At 60.4% G+C, this 19,756-nt stretch overlaps 2 protein-coding genes across 3 annotated transcripts in view; one reads left to right on the top strand and one right to left on the bottom strand.

Moving 5' to 3' along the window:
- ACTN4 (actinin alpha 4) overlaps positions 1–4,268 on the top strand; it is a 72,455-nt gene extending 68,187 nt beyond the window's left edge. For both annotated transcript variants that reach the window (XM_037141844.2, XM_037141843.2), the window contains exons 18-21: positions 609–755; positions 1,636–1,716; positions 2,692–2,850; positions 2,978–4,268. In XM_037141844.2, the coding sequence (XP_036997739.1) occupies positions 609–755; positions 1,636–1,716; positions 2,692–2,850; positions 2,978–3,136 (546 nt within the window). In that variant the 3' untranslated portion in view covers positions 3,137–4,268. The remainder of the gene's footprint in view (positions 1–608; positions 756–1,635; positions 1,717–2,691; positions 2,851–2,977) is intronic.
- Positions 4,269–4,721: 453 nt separating this feature from the next.
- CAPN12 (calpain 12) lies at positions 4,722–15,018 on the bottom strand. The gene is made up of 21 exons (XM_037141868.2): positions 14,782–15,018; positions 14,377–14,446; positions 14,080–14,198; positions 13,755–13,888; positions 12,874–13,042; positions 11,786–11,860; positions 11,624–11,709; positions 11,478–11,552; positions 10,976–11,139; positions 10,684–10,895; positions 10,221–10,232; positions 9,802–10,010; positions 9,530–9,572; positions 9,391–9,450; positions 8,887–8,944; positions 8,471–8,541; positions 8,310–8,372; positions 7,756–7,834; positions 5,045–5,161; positions 4,892–4,950; positions 4,722–4,801 (listed from the first exon to the last, which is right to left on the bottom strand). Exons 1-21 carry the CDS (start codon positions 15,016–15,018, stop codon positions 4,775–4,777), a joined length of 2,139 nt encoding a protein of 712 aa, XP_036997763.2. The 3' UTR covers positions 4,722–4,774.
- Between the last annotated feature and the right edge of the window lie 4,738 nt (positions 15,019–19,756).

The following is a 19,756-nucleotide window of genomic DNA, read 5'->3' as shown; positions in this document are numbered from 1 at the left end:
GTTTCCTTAACACTGTGCTCCCCTCACTATGACAGCACATCTCAGGACAAGCTTGAGAGAGTGGGGAGGGCGGCGCCTGCCCTCGCTGTGGCCTCACAGTTGGTTCTCGCTCGAGGACACAGACCCACCCAGTGTGTGCTGGCATCCACGCTGCACCTTCCGGGCCGGTTGTCTTCACATTGGTAGCTCGACATCATTCACAGCGACTGTATTTACAGCGTGCACACCAAGATGCCACAAAAAGGGGGCAGTGTTTCTCCCAAAGCCAGCTACACAGTGCCCTGCACACCTCTGCAGTCTCCCCGTGGGCACTGCACAGGTGCTCAGCGCTGGCCCTCTGCCACGTCTGTCGTCAGACACCACCGAGGCAACGTGAACCCTGCTGGTGGGCAGAAACGGCCGGTGGGTGCTGTGCTCTGCGTGCAGATAAGGCGCACAGGAGAGTTTTGGCCTGGATTGGCTTTGGGAGAAAGTTAGGGCAAGCCTCACTCCAGGCCACACCTTCTCCATGTGGGGAGGACCCAGTTCCAAGACCCCCTCAGTTGCAGTTGCAGGGGTCTGAGCACTCCCGCCAGCCCTGCCTGCACTCATGCCGTCTCCTTCTCCAGCACATCCGCGTGGGCTGGGAGCAGCTGCTGACCACCATCGCCCGCACCATCAACGAGGTCGAGAACCAGATCCTCACCCGAGATGCCAAGGGCATCAGCCAGGAGCAGATGCAGGAGTTCCGGGCCTCCTTTAACCATTTCGACAAGGTTAGCAGCTCCCTCTGCCCTTTGACGTCTTCCCTTTCTGCTGTCACCATTGTCACTGTCCCATTTTGCCCCGTCTGTGTTTGCATCCATCAGTTCATTCACATCACCGTTGCTGTGTGTCAGCCACCACTCACAGGGGTTGGCGGGGCCTCAGCCATGGAAGGAGGTGCAGAAGTGCATCCCCCTGACCCACGGCATAACCAGTTTCCCTTGAGAGGAGAAAGGGGTTCCCAAGCCCTGCTTTCAGCTGTGCATCCTTGCCAGCCTGCCCATGAGACCCTGGGACAGACTGAGCACCCTCACACCCGGGGTTAGAGACCTGGCCCATGAATCTGGGCCATGCGTACACATAGTGTTCTTAAAGTTTAGGTTTGCCCTGGCAGCCACTTTGGAAGGGCCTGAGTGCTAGCATTTCCCCAGTCCCCATCCACTGCTGAGCCTGATACATCATCTGCCTTCTTCCTGTGGGTAGGAGTGTGCAGCCTCAACCCTGCATCCTCAAGCAGGGACCCTGACGTTGGAAGCAGGGTGGCATGCGATCCCTTTCCTCTCACTCCAGACCCTGAAAGTGAGGTGTGTTCTCCTCTTCCTCAGAGAACTGGGGATCAATTTGTAATGCTGCACCATTCAGCTTCCTCTCCTGCTCTAGCCCAGAGGAGGTGGGAGGAGGCCTCTGGCTGCCCTCCCGGCCACCCACCCCTCCACCTGCCCCAGCCGTCCCGGCCATCGCCTTGTTCCCATCACCTCTAACTCTGTGTTTCCCTCCTTCATGTGTCCCCCTCCCCTCACCCTCTGCATGTAACCCTGGCCCTTCTCCCCACCTCCGTGCTGCCTGGTTTCCACGTCGCCCCTTGCACACCTGCCTTTGGACACTCGGCAGGACCACGGCGGGGCGCTGGGGCCAGAGGAATTCAAGGCCTGCCTCATCAGCCTGGGCTACGATGTGGAGAATGACCGGCAGGTACGCGTCCCCTGGGCCCCAGCGGACCACGGCATTAACTGCTCTTCTCTCTCTCTCTCCTCCTCTGTCTCCCCCCCTTGCCATTCCACCCCCCGCCACTGTGTGCCATCCCACTGGCTCTCTTGCCTCCTTCCTACCCATGTCTCTCTGGACCCTTTCTCCTTACCTGGTCTCTTGGGGCCGCCTCTGTCGCCCCCGCTCCTGCCACTGTCCTGTTTCCCTGCTGTGCACACGGGGTGGCCCCTTTGCCTACTCTGGGCCCGGCCTCCTGCTGTCCCTGCGTCCTCGAGCAGAAACAGACAGGCAGCATGGACTCCGATGACTTCAGGGCTCTGCTTATCTCCACAGGATACAGCCTGGTATGCAGCCTCTGCCTCCCTCGCTGCTGTGCCACTCCCCCTGCCCCTGCCCCTCCTCCTCTGCCTCCTCCTCTCTCTCCTTCCCCCCTCCTTCCCCTTCCTCCTCCTCCTTTTCGTGCTAACCCCCATCCAGAGTTTCCAGGTCCTTGGGGACACCCCTCTACCAGATCAGTGCAGCGTCACCCCCCTCCTCCTGCTGCATCTGCTGGGCTGGGGTCTCTCTGACGCCTTCCTGCGCCTCCCGCCCACTTCCCTGGAAGGTCTGCAGAGAGGACGTCAGGCTTCTGGCTCTTTCCCTTTTCTTTCTCTTCTCTCTTTCTTCCCCACCCTCCAGAGCTAACTTGTGAGCCTAGGGCTGAGGAGCAGCAGACCTGTTTGATGTATACCCCACTCCCCACTTCCCAAAAACGTGGGAGGGGAGGAGTAGAGGGCACCCGTCCCCAGCCTGGGGCACAGGGGGCAGTCACCTGGGGAGCCAAGACCATCCGAGGCAGGCTGACGACTTGGCATGTGTGCGGGGCTCGGCCCCGCCCTCCCAGCTCGGCTCTGCTGCACCGGCCCAGCCATCCTGCCCGCTCACGTGCTGCCTGTCCCCTGCCCCGCTCCTGCCTCTCAGGGCGATGCTGAGTTCAACCGCATCATGAGCGTGGTTGACCCCAACCACAGTGGCCTCGTGACCTTCCAAGCCTTCATTGACTTCATGTCCAGGGAGACCACCGATACAGACACAGCTGACCAGGTCATTGCCTCCTTCAAGGTCCTGGCCGGAGACAAGGTAAGCCAGACACCTCTGAGCTCCTGGGGCAGGCGGGGCAGGGCTCTGCATCCAGGACTGGGCAGGAGGGGCCGCGGGGGCCAGTGTGGGCTGCAGGTTGCCCTGAGTCCCACCCTGCCACCCCCAGAACTTCATCACAGCCGAGGAGCTTCGGAGAGAGCTGCCTCCTGACCAGGCCGAGTACTGCATCGCCCGCATGGCACCGTACCAGGGCCCTGATGCGGTGCCTGGTGCCCTTGACTACAAGTCCTTCTCTACAGCCCTGTATGGCGAGAGTGACCTGTGAGGCCCCCACGGAGAGCCCTGACCTAACACCCCGTCCTCACAGCCTCCAGGAGGGGCTGGGGGAGCCCCTGTCCCTGCTGCGGGACCTCCTTGGTCCTGTTCCTCTGACTCTGTATCTATGCAAAGCACTCTGTGGGTCCTTTCTGGGGGGTGGCGGGTGGGCAGGGAGGGGCTGGGGCAGGTTCTCTCCTCTCTCTCTGTCAGTTGGCCAGGAGGTTCTCTCCCCTCCCCCTGGATAGGGGTACAGGAGACTTTTTGGGGTCAGCACTTCTGGTCTGGTAAATATATATGATTTTTTTTTTAACTGTGTAGAGGGGACAGTGGATCCCCACAGCAAAACAGGTCCCCTCTGAGCCCTAGGAATACCTGCCACACCCTGCCCTTCCTTTGCTCCTGAGGTCCCTTCAAGGCCTCCCAACATCCAGGCCAAAGCCCCAGTGGCCCTATGTGCCTTGTCCAGGAACTGCTCATGCCTGCGATGGGCCCAGCAGAGGGCGCCACAGCTACCCAACAGGAAAGAGGACCCCACCCTGCTCCCTTCACCCCCCTCCCCTTCTCTGCCGTCACTGGGTGGGGGGTGGGGGCGGGGCCTTGTGCAGCTCAGCAGTCCCCTCTCCCCGCAGCAGAGGAGATGAAGCAGACCAACGTTTTGCACCCCCCCCCAACCAGTTCCCACCTTGCTTTGTCTGGACCTATGTCTCGGATTTCCTAAGGACCAAACCAAAAAAAACAAAACAAAACAAAAATCACAAAAAAAGCTATAAAAAATTTAAAACTTTCAGAGAATTACTATTTACTTTATTAACTTACGGATTTATTATATAAATATATATTCACCTAGCAACAACACGTCTCTGCCGCCTCTTACTCTCTTAATGAAGCCCTAGCTGACTTGCCCCTCCCCTGTCCCTGCCTGGTTTCTTCCTGTTGTCTGTCGTAGGGCGTGGGCTCCGGGACCCTCCCGAAGTGGGGGGTGGGCTGCTGGCCTGGCCGCCTGTTAGTCGATGGGTTTGTCCCTTCCCGCCTCCCACTCCCCTTTTCTTTTGGTTTATTCTGATTGATAATTTTTTTTCTTGGTTTCTGGATAAACCACCCTTCTGGGGACAGGATAATAAAACATGTAATATTTTTAAGGCGCCTGCAGTGTCCTCTTCTGTCTCCGTTCTCCACTTCCTAGCAGAGCTGCGATAAACCACCTGTCCCTGAGGAGGTGGGGCCTGGGGTGCCCAGCCCCGTTCCCGCGCGTGTGTAACAGGAGTGCTCCTGGGGACCCAGTTGGGCCAGGCCTGTTCGAGGTGTCGCCTGGCCAGGCAGGGTGCTGTACCACCCCCCCCCACAGGGCGGAGCACAGAGCACAGACGTGCAGTGACTTGCCCAGCATTACCCGCTGGTGAGTGCTGGGGCTGGAAATCAACTCCAGGCAGGCGGCTCCCGAGGCCATGCTTGAACCTCCGCCCAACGTCAGCATCAGCCCCTGCCCCTTGCCAGGCAGGGGGGCACGGGGGGGGGGGGCAGGGAGGGGGGCGGGTGTTGCTCAGAGCCCCGCTGCTGTGGAATGAATGAGCCCTGGTCCAAGGGCTGACCGAGGGGAAGACGGGGCTCCCAGCAGCTCCAGCAACACGTGCCCCTGCGCCAAATCCTAGGAGAAGGTGGCCACCTCCGTCCACTGGGCAAAAAAGGACAACAGGCTCGAGGTGGGGTCTCCTGGGACTGCTGCCTGTGCCCCCTGCCACCTCTCCCTCCAGCCTGGGCTCACCTGTCTGCGGGTCAGGCACACGACCCCCTCGCCCCCGTCCAGGTGCCTGCTGCAGTGGCCTGTACAGAGAGGGGCAGGTGAGCACCCCCACCCCAGTCCCCCTGCCATGGGCAGCATCCTCCCCGCGGCCACGCGTGCCAGGGCAGCACTCACGGAAGACGCAGGTCAGCTGGGCCACACAGGACACAAAGCGCTCAAAGTCCACACGCAGGCGGCTGTCCCGGTAGCGGCTGGTGAGGGCCTGGGTCAGCTGGTTGTTGAGGTGGAAGCCTAGGAAGAGGCCGCCTGAGCCTGGGCCTCTGTGAGCCCCCCTCAGTGTGGCGCCCACCCTGACTCCCTGGGAGACACGGTGACACCACAGGTGCTCGTGCCCACCTCCTACACCCCAGCTCTGCTCCAACCCCAGCCGTGTGTGTGGCTGTGGGCCCCAGGTTCCTCAGCCGGCAGTGGGGGTGTAGCAGCCCCGACCCCAGAAGGCTGTGTGGAGAAGGCTTAGGACAGCCGGTCGTGTGGCAACTGTCAGTGTTACTCCTGGAAACTGCAGGGTTTCTGCTAGTGGCCCCCGGGGAATGTTTCCGTGCAAAACACTCTTGTCCCATGTGGAGTCAGTTTATACTACACCATAGGGGTGGTTTTTAAAGTTTAGAAAACATCTCTAGTGAGGAATCTAAACGGGCTTCTCAGAGCTGCGAACGCTGGTGCATCCATGTTGCAGCAAACCCTCTGGGGCTGGAGGTTGCAGGCTGACTCCTCCTGGCCCTACAGGGCCAGGTAAACACAATTTGGGGGGATTTCACGGGCCTCTGCTGCCTCCTAAATCCCTTTTTCTCCCCCACTGCACTCCTGTAATAAACCTCATCCAGTGCCGTCACATTTCTGTGCCTGAAAGTGGGGCTGGGGGTCTGTGGCCTCATCCGAGCAGGCCGCCTGTGAGCTCTGGCCGTCACCTGCCCTCGCGCGGGGCTGGGCACTAGGGGAGGGCTGCTGTGCCGGGGCCGTGGGGGGCCCACCCCCAGCACACACTGAGGAGGAGGGAGGGGCCCCTCCGAGATTCCTGCTGTCTTCGTGGAGACTGTCAGCTTCCTCGGACCACTTTTGTGGGCTCTATGGTCTGTGGTGCCTGGTGTCTGGCGTCCTGCCCAGGGTCCCCTGGTACCAGTGAAGTCCTTCACATGATTTACTGGGCCCTAGTGACCATGACCTACCTCCTGGTTACACCTCCCCACGGCGCCATCATCCGAGTGCCAGTGGCCCTCACTGACCTCCCCTCCCCTCCCACTCTCCCCCTCCTCTACGTGGACCTTGGGCCCCTCGCCTCTTTTGCACGTGCTGTTCCCTCTGCCTAGAACAGCAGCTTCGAGCATCTCTTTAGCCTCCACGGTAGTCTGGGCCTTCCCCATCCCAGCGCTGACCACTCTGGGCTGTCACTGTCATTGGTAGCTCAGGCTGCCCCTGAACTGAAGCTGTGGGGGCTCAAGAAAGGGTTTCTGCTCACCAGTGCGTCCCCAAGGCCAGCCAGCCCAGGGCCGTGAGCAGAGTGGGTGTTCAGGGAGTGGTTGAGCCGAGAAGGTGCTGGACCGGAGCAGGTCGTATCTCCTGCCAGTCCCCCCACCCTGAGGTGGCACACCTGTTCCGGGGTCTCGGAGCTTGCTGCCCCCTGGTCCCCTCCCTGGCACTCCCTCCTCCAGACACAGCTGTCGCCCCAGCCTTGCACACCCTGATCTTGAACTTGCTTCTCTCTCTTCCATGTATTTTAAAGTTTTTAAAGAACCAAGGTCCTCGTGACACTTCATGGGGCTGTCCTATCTCCCCCACCACCATCACAAATCTTCCCTCTAACCACTTCCTTCCCCCTCGGCTTCAGCCACACTGGCCCTCTCCTCATCGCCATCCCGGGGCACCTCCTTGCTCGGCTCACTCCCCACCAGCCTCCTTGGGTGCGGGCTCACACCCCAGGGCCTTGGCACCGGCCATTCCCTCCATCTGGAGCACTCCCGGCCTGGCAAGCCTCGCTGCTCCGGTCTCTGCCCAAACCTCAGCGAGGCCTTTCCTGACTGCCCTGTCTCACCCACCTCGCCCCTGCGCGCCCAGCTCCCTCGCCTGCTCCCTTCTTTTGCCCTGGCACTGCCGGCCATCTGACCTCGTTCTGTTTGCAGACACTGACCTCCCAGAAGGGCAGTCCCCCAAGAGCACCGGATCAGTTTCCTTCTGCCCAGAACACCAGGCACGAACCGGGCGCTCAGAGATGTCGAATGAACAGTGTGGACACAGCACAGACTCCCACCTTCCCTTCCCTCTCACCTCTGCTTCTGTCTGTCTGGGACCCTGTTTCTCACGGTCCCACGTCTCCCCGTCTTCTGACTCCATCCCTTCCCCTCTGTCCTGGGCTCCTTTCTTCACTCACAGGTCCCTGGGTCTTTGCCCTCCCCACAGCTCACCGGTCAGGTGCTTGGGGCAGGTAGGTGGCAGTCTGGGTGTTCCCATCCCTCCCCACCCCCACCACACGAGGAGGAAGGTCGCACTCTTGCAGACACCCTGTGTCAGGGCCATTGTACAGAGGGGAACAGAGGCTCCAGGGGGTGGACTCTCGTGCCCAGGGCCCCCAAGGAGAGAGTCAGCAGTCAGGGCTCCAGCCCAGGCTCGGGAGTCCAGGACACTGCCGTGTGCCCCGGAGACCAGGGCCGGGTCCCAGAGGCCAGCTCCCACGCCTGCCCAGCCCGCCCCCTCCCACACCCTCCCTTTCCCGCACAGAGGGCCCTCCCCTCGGCCTCTCCGGGCCGCACACTCCCTGCCCAGAGCTGGCAACGGCCAGGAGGGGCGGCCGACCCTGTCCCCATGGCCCACCCCAGGCCCTCTGTCCGAACCTGCAGCGTTCAGCGCCAGTCTCAGCTCATGGGAGTTCATGGTGCCAGAGGTGTCCTGGTCAAACTTGTCGAATATGGCCTGGGGGGGGGGGTGAGGTCAGTCCCACCCCCGGCACCTGAGCTCCCCGAAGACGGCTCAAAGGGGGCCTCCAGGGCCAGACCGCCTGGGTTCCCGCCCCAGCTCCCTTTCTTCCCGGCCTCATGCCCTGGGGAAGCAGCTCCACCACTTTGGGCCTTTGTTTCTGAGTCTGCAAAATGGGCTCAGTAGTAACGGCATTAACGAGGTTGTTCGTGGTGCAGACGTGTTAAGACCACCCCCAAGGGGCCTAGTGAGGGCTCAATAATGGTGCCTCATCACCATGACTAGTATAGAGGGGCCCGAGACCCTTTTCTTCTCAACATGGGTTTTGGGTGGGGGCGGGGGCAGGGGGAGGGCCACCACCTCCCACGGCTGGAGGAGTGACGTCGTCTCTGTGGGGAGGTTACTGGCTTGAGGTCACAGCCAGAAAGGGGCCGAGCTGGGAGCCTGTGCCGAGCTGGTCAGTGCACCTTACCTGCCACTTTCGGAGATGTCCCCAGAGCTCCTGGAGGTGGTGCAGGGCCAGGCCACGCCCATGCTGGAGACAGGACATCTGGTTGAAGTCGGGGTCCCCAGAAGAGGAGCAGAGGCCTCCACATCCCCATCCCCCCGCCCAGGCACGGCCCTGCCACACACCCCGAAACACCGCAGCAGCTGCTCGCAGGTCCGGAGCCCGACCTCTCTGGGAATCCAGGTGTGAGCCCTGGCTACAGAAGACAAACAGAGACCCTGAGCTTCCTGTGGACCCGCTGTCATCTAGAGCGCTGGGGAATTACTGCATCCCATTTCACAGGAACTGAGGCACAGGGCCAAAGGACTGCGGGGGTTCTGGGTGCCAGTCACAGCCATGCGTCCCGCCTCTCACTCAGAGGAGGGGGGCTTATGAGTGGCTACGACCCCAGCCATCGGTCCTGCCACAGAACTCTGTGTGGGGAAACACCGTCAGGCTGAGCCCAGGGTTCCTGCGGCCTGATTCCCAGCAGCATCGTGGATTCACAGACGCAGCTGCCCCCACGCCGGCCCCATGAGGTCCGCTCCAGTCACCAACTCACCAGGCTCCAGGGCAATGCTTAGCAAGGTCTGGAGCTGAGGGGCACTGAGTTCTTCCTCCTGGTCAGGGAGAGAGCAGGCTGTGAGGGCCGTCAACGAGGGGCTGCAGGCCCAGCCCAGACAGCATGCCGGGCAGTGCTGGGGACACAGCCAGGACTGGGTGAGCCCAAGCCTGCCCTCTGGTCCCCACCGGTCCCTGGAACGGGTCGGGGCTGCAGCAGGGACGCCCTGGGCCTTGGAAGCCCAGAGCAGACGTGTGGCTGACCAAGCCCGGAGGGTCGGGAGAGCCCTCTGATAAGGGCACAGGAGAAAGGTGAGGGCTTAGTCAGGGCAGGGAGGGCGGGAGGGGACTCGCGGGCACAGGCCTTGGGGCGGGGGAGAGCCCTGAGCATTCCGAGAGAAGGGGGTCACCAGGCGAGCAGAGCGAGGTGGGAAATGAGGCATCCAGGTAGGGAGTTGTTCAAGGGGAGAGGCGGCACCCCCTTGGCCCCGCTCCCCCTCCTCACCTCACCCGCCAGCTCCTGAAACAGCTGCTCCAACCCGAGCTCCAGAGGAATGTCGGGGGCCTGCGGGGTGGGGGGTGGGGGGTTAGTGGTGGCCCAGAGGGTCCCCTCCCCACCCCGTCGTGCCGGAGCGGCCCCTCACCATGAGAGCGTGCAGATCGGCGCTGATCACATCATCGATCTCCCTGCAAATTACAGACCGAAGGTGGGGGAGGGGCTGCTCACCCCACGCCCAGGGCAGGGGGGGAGGGGCGGGGGTCGCAGCAGAGAAGTTGTGTGGGGTCTAGGCAGGATGCCGGGACCCTGGGCTGATCCGCCCGGGCTGCGGCTTCCGAAGGCGGGTCAGCACCGCCCCCCACCCTCAGGGCAGCGCGTCTGGGGGTCCCGAGGGCGGGTCCAGGGGCCGGGGCTCACAGGGCGGTGTGGCGGCGCTCGGAGAAGATGCGGAGTGTGAAGTCGGCCTCGTCGCCGGCATGGGCGGTGCTGGGCACCACCAGGTAGTGGCCGGGGCACAAGCGGCAGCGGCGGCTCACGTCGCGCCGGGCGCAGAAGCGCGAGCGCTCCGCGCACAGCAGGCCCCGCAGGTGCGCGCGGCTGTGCGGGGAGTCCCAGAGGCCCAGCAGCTGCGGGGCGGGACGGCGGGACCGTGACTGCCCAAGGTCACCCCACCCGGCCCTCCGCACCACGCGTCCCTCCAGGCTGCCGCACAAACCCGCCGACCACCCATCACGCCGAGCGCGCCCCAGGCCGTCCCTGCCCCACTTCGGGTGGTCAGAGGGCCTGGGGCTGGTTCAGGGATCGAGTCTGGGATCCGGGTCCCATCGGAGACCCACCTGCTCGGGGATCTGTAAGAAGGAAGAGCAAGGGGAGTGGGGGGAGGGACCCTCAGGGCCTCGGGGCTCCATCCCTGCCTCCCCCGACACCCCTCTCTCTCTTCTGATGCCACCCTCATTAAACCCCTGGCCCGCAGTCCCTGTCCAAGCCCCTCTCTCTGACCCTCCCTTCCTCCCATCTGAGCTTTCTCTGCTCCTCGTCCCCTTCCTGATCCTCAGCGCCCCCCACCCCTTTTTCTAACTCCTTCCTGACCCTTCTGACCCCCAGCCTCTCTGTGGCCCCCTAGAACTTAGTCTCTCCCTGACGCCCTCCGATTCCCTGGGCGTTCGCCCGAGCCCAACCCCCACCCCCGCCGCTGCCCTTAGCCTCTCCAGCTCCCCTCGGCCGTCTGGGATGTCCCCCCGGCTCCCTGCCCCTCCGCGCCTCCCTGCTCGCTGTTGCCTCCCCAGCCCGGAGTCCCACCTGGAACACGTGGAAGCCCACAGTGAGGTAGGTGAGGCCCTGGGCCCACAGGCACCGCCGATTGCGCTGGATGAGGGACAGGAGGACAGTGCACTTGGGGATGCGGCCCCCCCTGGCAGGGCCCCAGTGCCCCCGGGGCCCCTCGTCATCCTCCTCCTCCTCATCAGGCTCCAGCAGCGTCAGCCGGAACTGGGGGTTGGTCCAGAAGTTTTCTGGTAGAGGAGAAAGAAAGGGGGTTACCTGGTTGACACAGTCCCTTTGTGTGCCCCTCAGAGTCCCCTCCAGGTCTCACCGGCATCAGGCTGGCCCCCGCCAGAGTTGAAGCCTCGCACCCAGCGGCCTTGGAAGACGCGGGTGTGCCAGCCCCCTCCTGCCGGGCTGGGGCCCAGCACCTCGGGGCTCAGGGAGCAGATCTGGACGGTGTTAAACTGGCGGAGGAAGTCCTGCAGCTCCATCCTGGACAGTGGCCTGCGGTTAGACCCTGCCCAGCCCCCAAGTCACATGGCCCCCCAGATTTTTCAAGCATTGCCAGGTACCCTTCAGTCCACCAAACAGAGTGACCCCCAAATCTCTGAGCCCTCCAGCTCCTCCAGATTTCTCCAAGTCCTCAAAACCGCTCCTCAAAGAGCCAAGGTCCACAGACTCTCTTCAAGCATCGTCAGATGGTTTTCCACCCCCCAAACGTCAAGACCTGCAGATGCGCAGTCACCAGCAAACGCCCGCGGCAGCCCCTCCACAGTGGCAAGTCTCCAGAGGTCACCCAGTGTCACCCAGCCCCCCACCGTCCCACTCACCAGAACTCTCCGTCCTCCTTCTTCACCAGCAGGGCATCTCGCCACTCGGCAGGGAGCATGTCCCAACGGGGGCAGCTAGAGAAGCCTGGAGTGTGAGGCGTGGGTGGGGGGCCGCCCCCTCCCCCAGCACCCCAGATCTCTCTCACCTGTCGCTCCAGGCCCCGCTCCACTCCACGCGGCCCCAGGGGTTCCGCAGCCGCAGCAGCCGCACCTTGGTGAAGCCCAGTGACAACTGAGAGCAGCGGCGGCGTCAGTGGGGGCTAGCTCCCGGACCCCCCCTGCCAGCCCGCCCCCGGGGGGGTGCTCACCTTGTGCGTGCCTGTGACTGAGTACGCGTGTCCCTTCACCAGCCCATCCTCTGTACGGTACTCGCCCCGATCACTCTGGGCAGAGGACAGGGAGAGGATGGTGAGGCCGTGCTGAGGGACAGGAGGGTGGCTGTTTCTCCCTGTCCCCGAACCTCCTGCCACCAAAGCGGGAGTGAACCAGAGCACTGGACAAACTGACACTGGGATCCCAGAGAGGGTGGGAGTTGGTCTGCGAAGGCAAGAGAGGAAGCGGAGGGAGATGAAGATAAAAGATGAAAAACAGATGAAAACAGAGGGAGACAGAGACCTAGAGACACAGATACAGGTCAGCCCTGGCTGGTGTGGCTCAGCGGGGTGAACGCAGGCCTGTGAACCACAGGGCTGCGGGTTTGATTCCCAGTCAGGGCACGTGCCTGGGTTGCAGGCCAGGTCCCCAGCAGGGGGCCCATGAGCGGCAACCACAACTGATGTTTCTCTCCCTCTTTATCCCTTCCCCTCTGTCTAAAAATAAATAAACACAATTTTTAAAAAAAGAAAAATAAAGAAAGATACAGGACAGAGGGAAAGAGGCAGAGGAACACAAAAGACAAAGCAAGTAACTGCGTCCAGGGTTAAGTAAATGAATGAAGGAGTTAGACTGACTCACTGAACGAGTATGTAGTTGGGTCACACATGAACATAAAGCCAAGATGAGCCCATCAGAATCATCCTGGGCTTTTGCTGAGATTCTCAGAAAGAGGCACTTTTCTTTTTTACCTCTGGGGTGGTGGGAGGTAATTGTGCAGGTGAGGGGAGCTCTTCCCCCCACCCCTTTGAGGGGAAAAGCCACCCAAGAGTGAGGCTAACCCAGAACCAGGAAGAGAAAAACACAGTCACAGTGTCTGCTAAGCACCTGCATCCAGCTATGCCTGAAGCTTGTTAGTTATGAAAGCAAATACATATCCTTCTGACTTGCTCGTGTTTGATTTGTGAGAGAGAATAAGCCAGCAGTTAAGCGAAGGAGGACACAGGACGCCTCCCCCTCCAGCGGTGACTGTGCGCCGGTGCCCGGGGGGGGGGGGTCCTCCACGGGAGCCCAGCTCTCTCACCAGGGCAGTGGCACCCACGAGGGACTCCTTGGCCAGGGCATGGCGCAGAGCCAAGAAGAGGCCTGGAATGTCCTGCCTCAGATAGAGCACCTCGCCCACGCCGCCTGTGAAGTCCACGAAAGCCTCATTCATGTGGCCTCCCCGCATCGCCTCATAGGAGCCGTGGAGCCTGCGGGAGCAAGTCTGGCATGGAGGGGGGTCCGAGGCATGTGCAAGCAACTCAGGATCTGGGGACCCCTGTCGCACGGTGTGGGGCCCCGGGGTCTGTTCCTGAAATTTGCACACTGCTGAGGTGGGGGACTGCGGCACACTCTGGAAGCCTTCAGACCCTGGGCCACTGACACCGCATGATTTGGGGGTCTCGGGAGAGCTCTGTCGGAATCCGGGGCGCCCTGGGGCTGTGTCTGGTGCTCAGAGTCTCTGGAGGTAGATGTGTGCTTTGGGGGTAACCCCCATGGGGCTTTCGGATCCACAGGATGGGGAAAGCAAAGATTTGAGGGCCCCAGGGCTTATACCCAACACTTTGGGGGTGCTTTCAGTTTGTCAGTGGATCAGGAGAGATTGTCTGAGACCACAGTTCCCCCAAGGGGGTAAATGTTAGGGTCCGTGACTCTAGGGCCTGATAAGAGATGTCAGGCTCTTTAAGAATTCTGAGTGTTGGGGGGCCTCTGAGATGCTCCGTGTGAGGAGGGTCTGGTGGAGGAAGGTGTTTACGGTTCCCAAGGCCTCAGGGGACGGTGTGACATCAGGGTCCCAGGGGCTGTGACTTGGTTTAGGATCCTTAGCTGGGCATCCAAAAGATCCCAGAAGTCAAGGGGCTCGGGGGTCCGGTGGGGCTGGGGGCTTCGGCTTGCAGCTGGGGGAGGGGCTGGGGCCCTTACTTGGCGTAAGCCTTTTCCAGAAGGGGGGCCCAGAACTCATTCCGCTGTTCCGAGCGCAGGAACATCAGCTTCCCCTCACGCACAGGTAGCCTGTCGTCCACCACGACGTCCACCCAGTGGCCGAACTGCCAGAGCTGGTGGGGGAAGGGGCAGGGCTCTGGCTCGGCTTCCGACCTCCGACCCCCAACCCTTCCTGGGCCCCAACCTCTGACCCCTGGCCTTGCTGTGCCTGTCCAAAATTCCGGCCCCCAGAAAGCAGTATCAAGTATGAAATTCACGTCACCTGGGGGAAACTGAGGCACGAACAGAGAGGGCCAAGGTTTACCTGGAAGTGGAAGATGCCAGCGTAGCAGTCTTGGAAACCCTGTCCGGGGGGTACCACCCGGCAGAGGAGTCGGGGGTACAGAGTGAGGGAAGCGGCGGCCGCAAGAAACCAACAGTTACCTTGGAGGAAAGAAAGAGACTAAGGCCCAGGGCCAGGACACACTGCAGGGGGCGCTGCGGAGTGGGGAGGCGGAGCCAGCGCGGACAGAGGGGGGCACGGAGGGCAGAGGTGTCAGGGTCCCAACCGCAACTTGCAGGGCTGGGGGCTGGGGGCTCTAGAAGCGTTCGGTGGTCTCACCCAGACTCCCCTGACACACGTCTGTCCGGCTCATATCCTCACAGACGAACTGGGGCTCGGCACAGAATTCCTGGGGGAGACGGGTTGCAGGCCTCAGCCGAGAAGGGGCGGGAAGGAGCAGCCGGGAGGTCCGATGCCTGAGTCCCCTCCTGCCCTCACAGCTCCGGAGTAACAAGCGCCTCCACCGCAGTGAGAGGCTTGTGAGCCTGTGGGCAGGCGGCAGGCTTCCCTGCACCCTCCCGGACCCAGGATGGCTGAGCCTGCTCTGAGCTGGTCCCACAGTGACCCCTCCTCCCTCCCACCCAGGAGCCCAAGCCCCCAGCCCCTCCTCCCTCCCACCCAGGAGCCCAAGCCCCCAGCCCCTCCTCCCTCAGACCCAGAGCACAGCCCCCAGCCAAACTTTACATGGGGCCTCATCCACTTCACCCCTTTGGCCTTCTCCGAGTCGGGCCCTAGCTGGTCATAGCCAAGGGCACCAGGGCCAGCAGGGAAGTAGGGATCACGAAAGAGGACCCCCTCCTCCAGGCAGGCTGCTCGGAGTGCCTCATAGCTCTGGCCTCTAAAAGGCTTCGGGTCCCAGGATCCAGGTCCTGCCTCTTCATCCACCAGCTGGATGGTGACCTTCCCGCTGCCACTCGCCATCCGAACGCTCTGGGCTCACAGGCCAGCCCCAGGCCCTTTAACCCCCTGAGTCACGGGGGTGGGGCTTCCCCTCCTTCTGAGTCCCGATGGGGGTCTTTAGGCAGTGAGAAGCCTTTCCTCGTTAACCCTAATTGATGGTTTGGGGTGCAGGACAGCATGGACGCCTGTTCAGTGGTTTCCTCCCCAGGGCGTGGGGCCCTAAGTTGTGGCCAGGAGAGCAGCTTAATAGGCTTGGTCGGCAGCAGGAGAGAAGGAGGGCAGAGCCCAGGTAGGACCGGCTGCCACCGTGAGGGTTCCTAGAAGGCGATCAGTGTGAGGGACACGTGTCTGCCGTCCTGCCCCAGCGGGTCTCCCTCCGCGGTCCTGGGAGGGCAGTGTGTCCCCTGCTGTGCCTCTCTCGCTCTTTCCACCGACGTCCTGTCTCTCTGCCTGCCAGTGCCTCTCCTCCGTCCGCCTCACTCCCTCTGCCCGTCTCTCTCTCCTGTTTCTCTGTTTTTTGCTTGTTTGCTTTTGTCTGTAACTCCCTCATCTCCATCCCTCCCCCTCTGTCCCCCGTGTCTCTGTTTCTCCCTGTGCCTGTCAGTCCCTCTCCATCCTTCTCTCTGTCCTGGTGACCCCTCGGCCATCCACAGCGGGGTCCTGAGCCACCTCATCGCCTCAACAAAGCGGAGCTCAGCCTGGCCGCCCAGGCAGGGCTGACCACGCGGGGCGGCTCTGGGCTGGGAGCTGGGCCCACCGGTGACCTCGACCCCGTGCACTGCCCGCATGAGCTCGGGGTCTGGGGGATCAGATTTCCCCCGAGGGCTGCTGGGGCCACTGGAGGAAACGGGGCAATCGCTTCCGAGAGGCCGGAAAGTCACCCGTTTTCGTCCCAGCAGAAGTTCCACCCTCTGCGCAGGTGCGCAGACAAAGGCAGACCTTTGTCACCTCTGTGTCATCCAGATGCGCCTCAGCTTTCTGGTGCGTTTCCCTCCAAACGGACCAATGAATAGAAAACGGGCTTCCCCACCCAAGCGAGGCGGGTGACAGCGGTGGGTGGGAGCCAGAGGGCCGGGATTGGAACGCCAACCCTACCACTTGGGTAAGTGAGCTCATCTCTCTGCGCCTCAGTTTCTCATCTCTACAATGGGGGCAATAATAGGACCTACCTCGGAGCATCGTTGTGAGAAGCAACTGGGTTAATATGTGGGACACGTTCAGAGCGGCGCCTGGTGCAGAGCAGGTGCTCGCTGAACACCAGGTGTGACAGCCAAGAACCGAGCCCCATCCACGGTCGCCCTGCACCTCCGGCCCCTGGTCCTGCCACTTCACAGTCACCTCCGACCTGCTACATGTTCACGTTCTCGTCCCAGGAGGTCAGAGCCCTCTCCCCTTTTACCTTCCCCGAAGTACCACGAACAGCAGGAGGAAGCTTTTAATAAAACCTGACTGACGTCTTGCAGTAACTAGGAAACTAGTTGTGAAAACTGCCTGTCCCATCGCCAGGCCTTTGGTCCACCGCCTTCCCACTCCTCCCCCTCCCCCCTCCCCCTCCGGGCCTCTGCTCCTCCCAGCTGCCTGTTGCTGCTAAGTTGCTGGGCTGTGGTCACATCTCACCAACAAATATTCTTTTTTTAAAGATTTTATTTATTTATCTTTAGAGGGGAAGGGAAGGAGAGAAGGAGAGAAATATCAATGTCTGGTTGTCTCTCCTGCATCCCCTGTTGGGAACTGGCCTGCAACCCAGGCATGGGCCCTGACTGGGAATCGAACCACGATTCTTTGGTTTGCAGGCCCGCGCTCAACCCACTGAGCTACACCAGCCAGGACAAACACTGTCCTGATCATCGCTCCCTGTTAGCACCCCTTACATCCCAAACATGCCTTCCCCAGCCAACGTAAGAAATCGCATTGATGCCGTTGCACTGGATGTCTGCTGCTTTGCGAGCCCAGCATCCCCTACCTCTTTTCTGGAATCAACACCCCCACTATGTTTTAGGGACCCATCCACCTTATGCTCAAGCCTCGCAGCTCTGGTGGGGCTGGCCCCTCACCCCAGCTCCAGGTAAGGACGTTTGGCCCAGACCAGCCATTCAGAGCAGCGCGCTTTCTGGCCACACCCCCGGCCACACCCCTGGGCCCGGGCCAGGCATTCTAAGGGCGGGGCTTCTCTTTCCCCGGGGCCATTGAGCCGGTGGGAGGCAGGCCGGAGGGAGGCAGGCCGGGAGTGGCCAGCTCTACCTGCCAATGAGGACGCCGTGGATGGAGCAGCGCAGAGCCAGGCGATGGGGAGAGACAAGCGTCCCAAGAGCACAGAGCCCTCCACCCGGATGTGCTTTAAATCAGACTTTCACATTAAAGGAGCCAATAAATTCTGCCTTCTCTTTTTCCCAGTTTTTATTTTAGTTAATTTTGTTTCATGTATTTTCTCGCTAGCCACCGAAAGACGCCTTCCCAATTCATTGGCATGAGTTCTGCGGCAATGCACCAGCCTGCAGGTCCCCTGCGGAGTGAGGGCGTGAGATCAGACACAGCCGCGGGGTAGGGGACCGACCTGTCGCCGTGCCTAACCAACGAAGTGCAGACGTTCGTCTTCACCAGGTTACGGCGCTTGAGCCATTAAAAAGAGCAGAGATTCTGCCTGAGACGCCATTATGAAAGTGGAGAGGCCCTCTCTGACTCACAGGGAGATGGAGCAGGCATTTGTTACACAAACAGCAGCAAATGCTCGCCATTGACTGCGTTCTTGCCGTGACTGTGCACCAGGCTCTGTTCTAAGCACTTCACAGTGTGATCACATCGAGTCCTCAATGGAGTCTTGAGAGGGGTCCCCTGTAGCTCTGGCTGCCCCGGCAAACACCACAGACGGGGGCGCGCACCACCGATGTTTACTTCTCAGTTCTGGAGCCTGGGAGGGAGGCCCAGGGGGTGCTGCCAGCGGGGCTGGGCTCTGGGGTGGCAGACTGCTGCTCCCTCGCTGTCCCTTCCCACGGGAGAGCGCCAGTCTTGCTCTCCTCATAGGGACCCTAATCCTGCCATGGTGGCCCCACCCTCATGGACCTACCTAAATCGAATTACCCCCCAAAGCCCCCAAATACCATCTCATGGGGGTTAGGCCTTCAACACATGAATTTGGGGGGGGGGGCACAAACAGTCCACAGCAAGAGGTAAGCCTCAGTGCGACCTCCACTTTACAGAGGAGGAAACTGAGGTCCAGAGAAGCGTGGAACTCGGTCCATGCCTCACAGTCGCAGAATTGAGATTTAAGTTGAACGGTCGTGCTCGCCGATGACAACGAACTGACTCTCAAAGGATTCAACATCTACAGAGAGCTTCTATAAATAAACAACAGTGGATCCGATAGAAAATGAGCAAAAAACCAGGAATAAGCAAACCACAGATTCAGTGGCAAACTAGCATATGAAACCATACTCAACCTCAAAGAAATGCTAATTAAGATCACATGAAAGTTAGGAAGGAAGAAAGTTAGGAAGTCTGAAAACGCTAAGTGTTGGCAAGGGTGTGGGGCAACAGAGGCAGCGACGGGGCAGTGGAACTCGGGACACACACTGTGGAAGACAGTTTGGCTTTTCTCAGCCAGTGTCTACCCCGTGACCCAGCGATTCCACTCCCAGGAACACGTGTCCGAAAGAAAGGTACGCACATGGGTCCCAGGAGACACGTGCCAAAATGTTCGCAGCAGCTCACTCTGATAGCGAAACCCTGGAAACCACTCAGATACCCGCCGGCAGCCACATGAGAAAATCCACACACGAGGAGACAACACAGAAGTGAAAGCTGGATGAACTACAGCCGCAGCCTGGCCGAGTCTCAGCAGCATGATGCGGAGTGAGAAAAACAAGCCTCAGAAGAACACCACTCGTGTCACCCTGCTCTCTAAAAAGTACTTATCGGCGTAAACAATTTTAACCATAAAGCAGACACAGCAGTGCCGAACCCCCACACCCCCATCTCCCAGCTTCGACAAGTGTTAATCAGGCACATGCAGCTTCATCCATGCCCTACGCCACCCCCTTACGTCATCCTGAAGCGAACTTCAGACACCGTTTCTATTCCTCGGTAATCACTTCAATGTATTTCTCTAAAAATAGGGAAACAAAGAAAGTCATAACCTGAATACCACTGCCACACCAAGAAAATTATTCATAGACAATCACCTCTTAAAATGATCAGTCTGTATTCACATTTCCAATGGTCTCCTGTCATAAAATTGTTAGTAATTTATTTGAATCAAAGCCCAAATAAGGTGGATTCGCTGCAGTTGATTAACATGTTTCTTAAATTTCTTTACAGCAGCGATTTCTAGTCGGTGCGCTGCAGCTGAGAGGCACACTGGTGTGCCACGGGAATTTTTAAACCGTGCAATGTCTCGCTATTTCACCAGCCGCAGGCACCTCTTTCCCCCTTGACAGTAAAATAAAAAAATGACATCAGCCAACACAATAATAGCCACCTGGTGTGAATGAATCAAAATTATACCTATTTTTGGTGAAATTGGCAAAAAACATATATTTTTTGGTGTACTGCGGAATCTAAATTTTTTTTTCTTTTAGCTCTTTTTTTTCCCCCCAATTATCTTGCTGAAGACCCAGATTGCTTCTCCTGGAGTTTCCCAGTCTGGGTCTGGCTGGCATTTACCGCCCAGTGGCATTGAACCTGGGCCTCCATCTCCCATCATCCCTGTACACTGAGCATGAGCGCTAGATACTTCCTCCGGGGCAGGCTCGGCCTCTGGGCA

Source organism: Artibeus jamaicensis, unplaced genomic scaffold, assembly GCF_021234435.1.
Source record: "Artibeus jamaicensis isolate MK-2021 breed Jamaican fruit bat unplaced genomic scaffold, CSHL_Jam_final contig_47, whole genome shotgun sequence".
NCBI lineage: Eukaryota > Metazoa > Chordata > Mammalia > Chiroptera > Phyllostomidae > Artibeus > Artibeus jamaicensis.
This window is presented reverse-complemented; position numbering and strand designations above follow the sequence as displayed.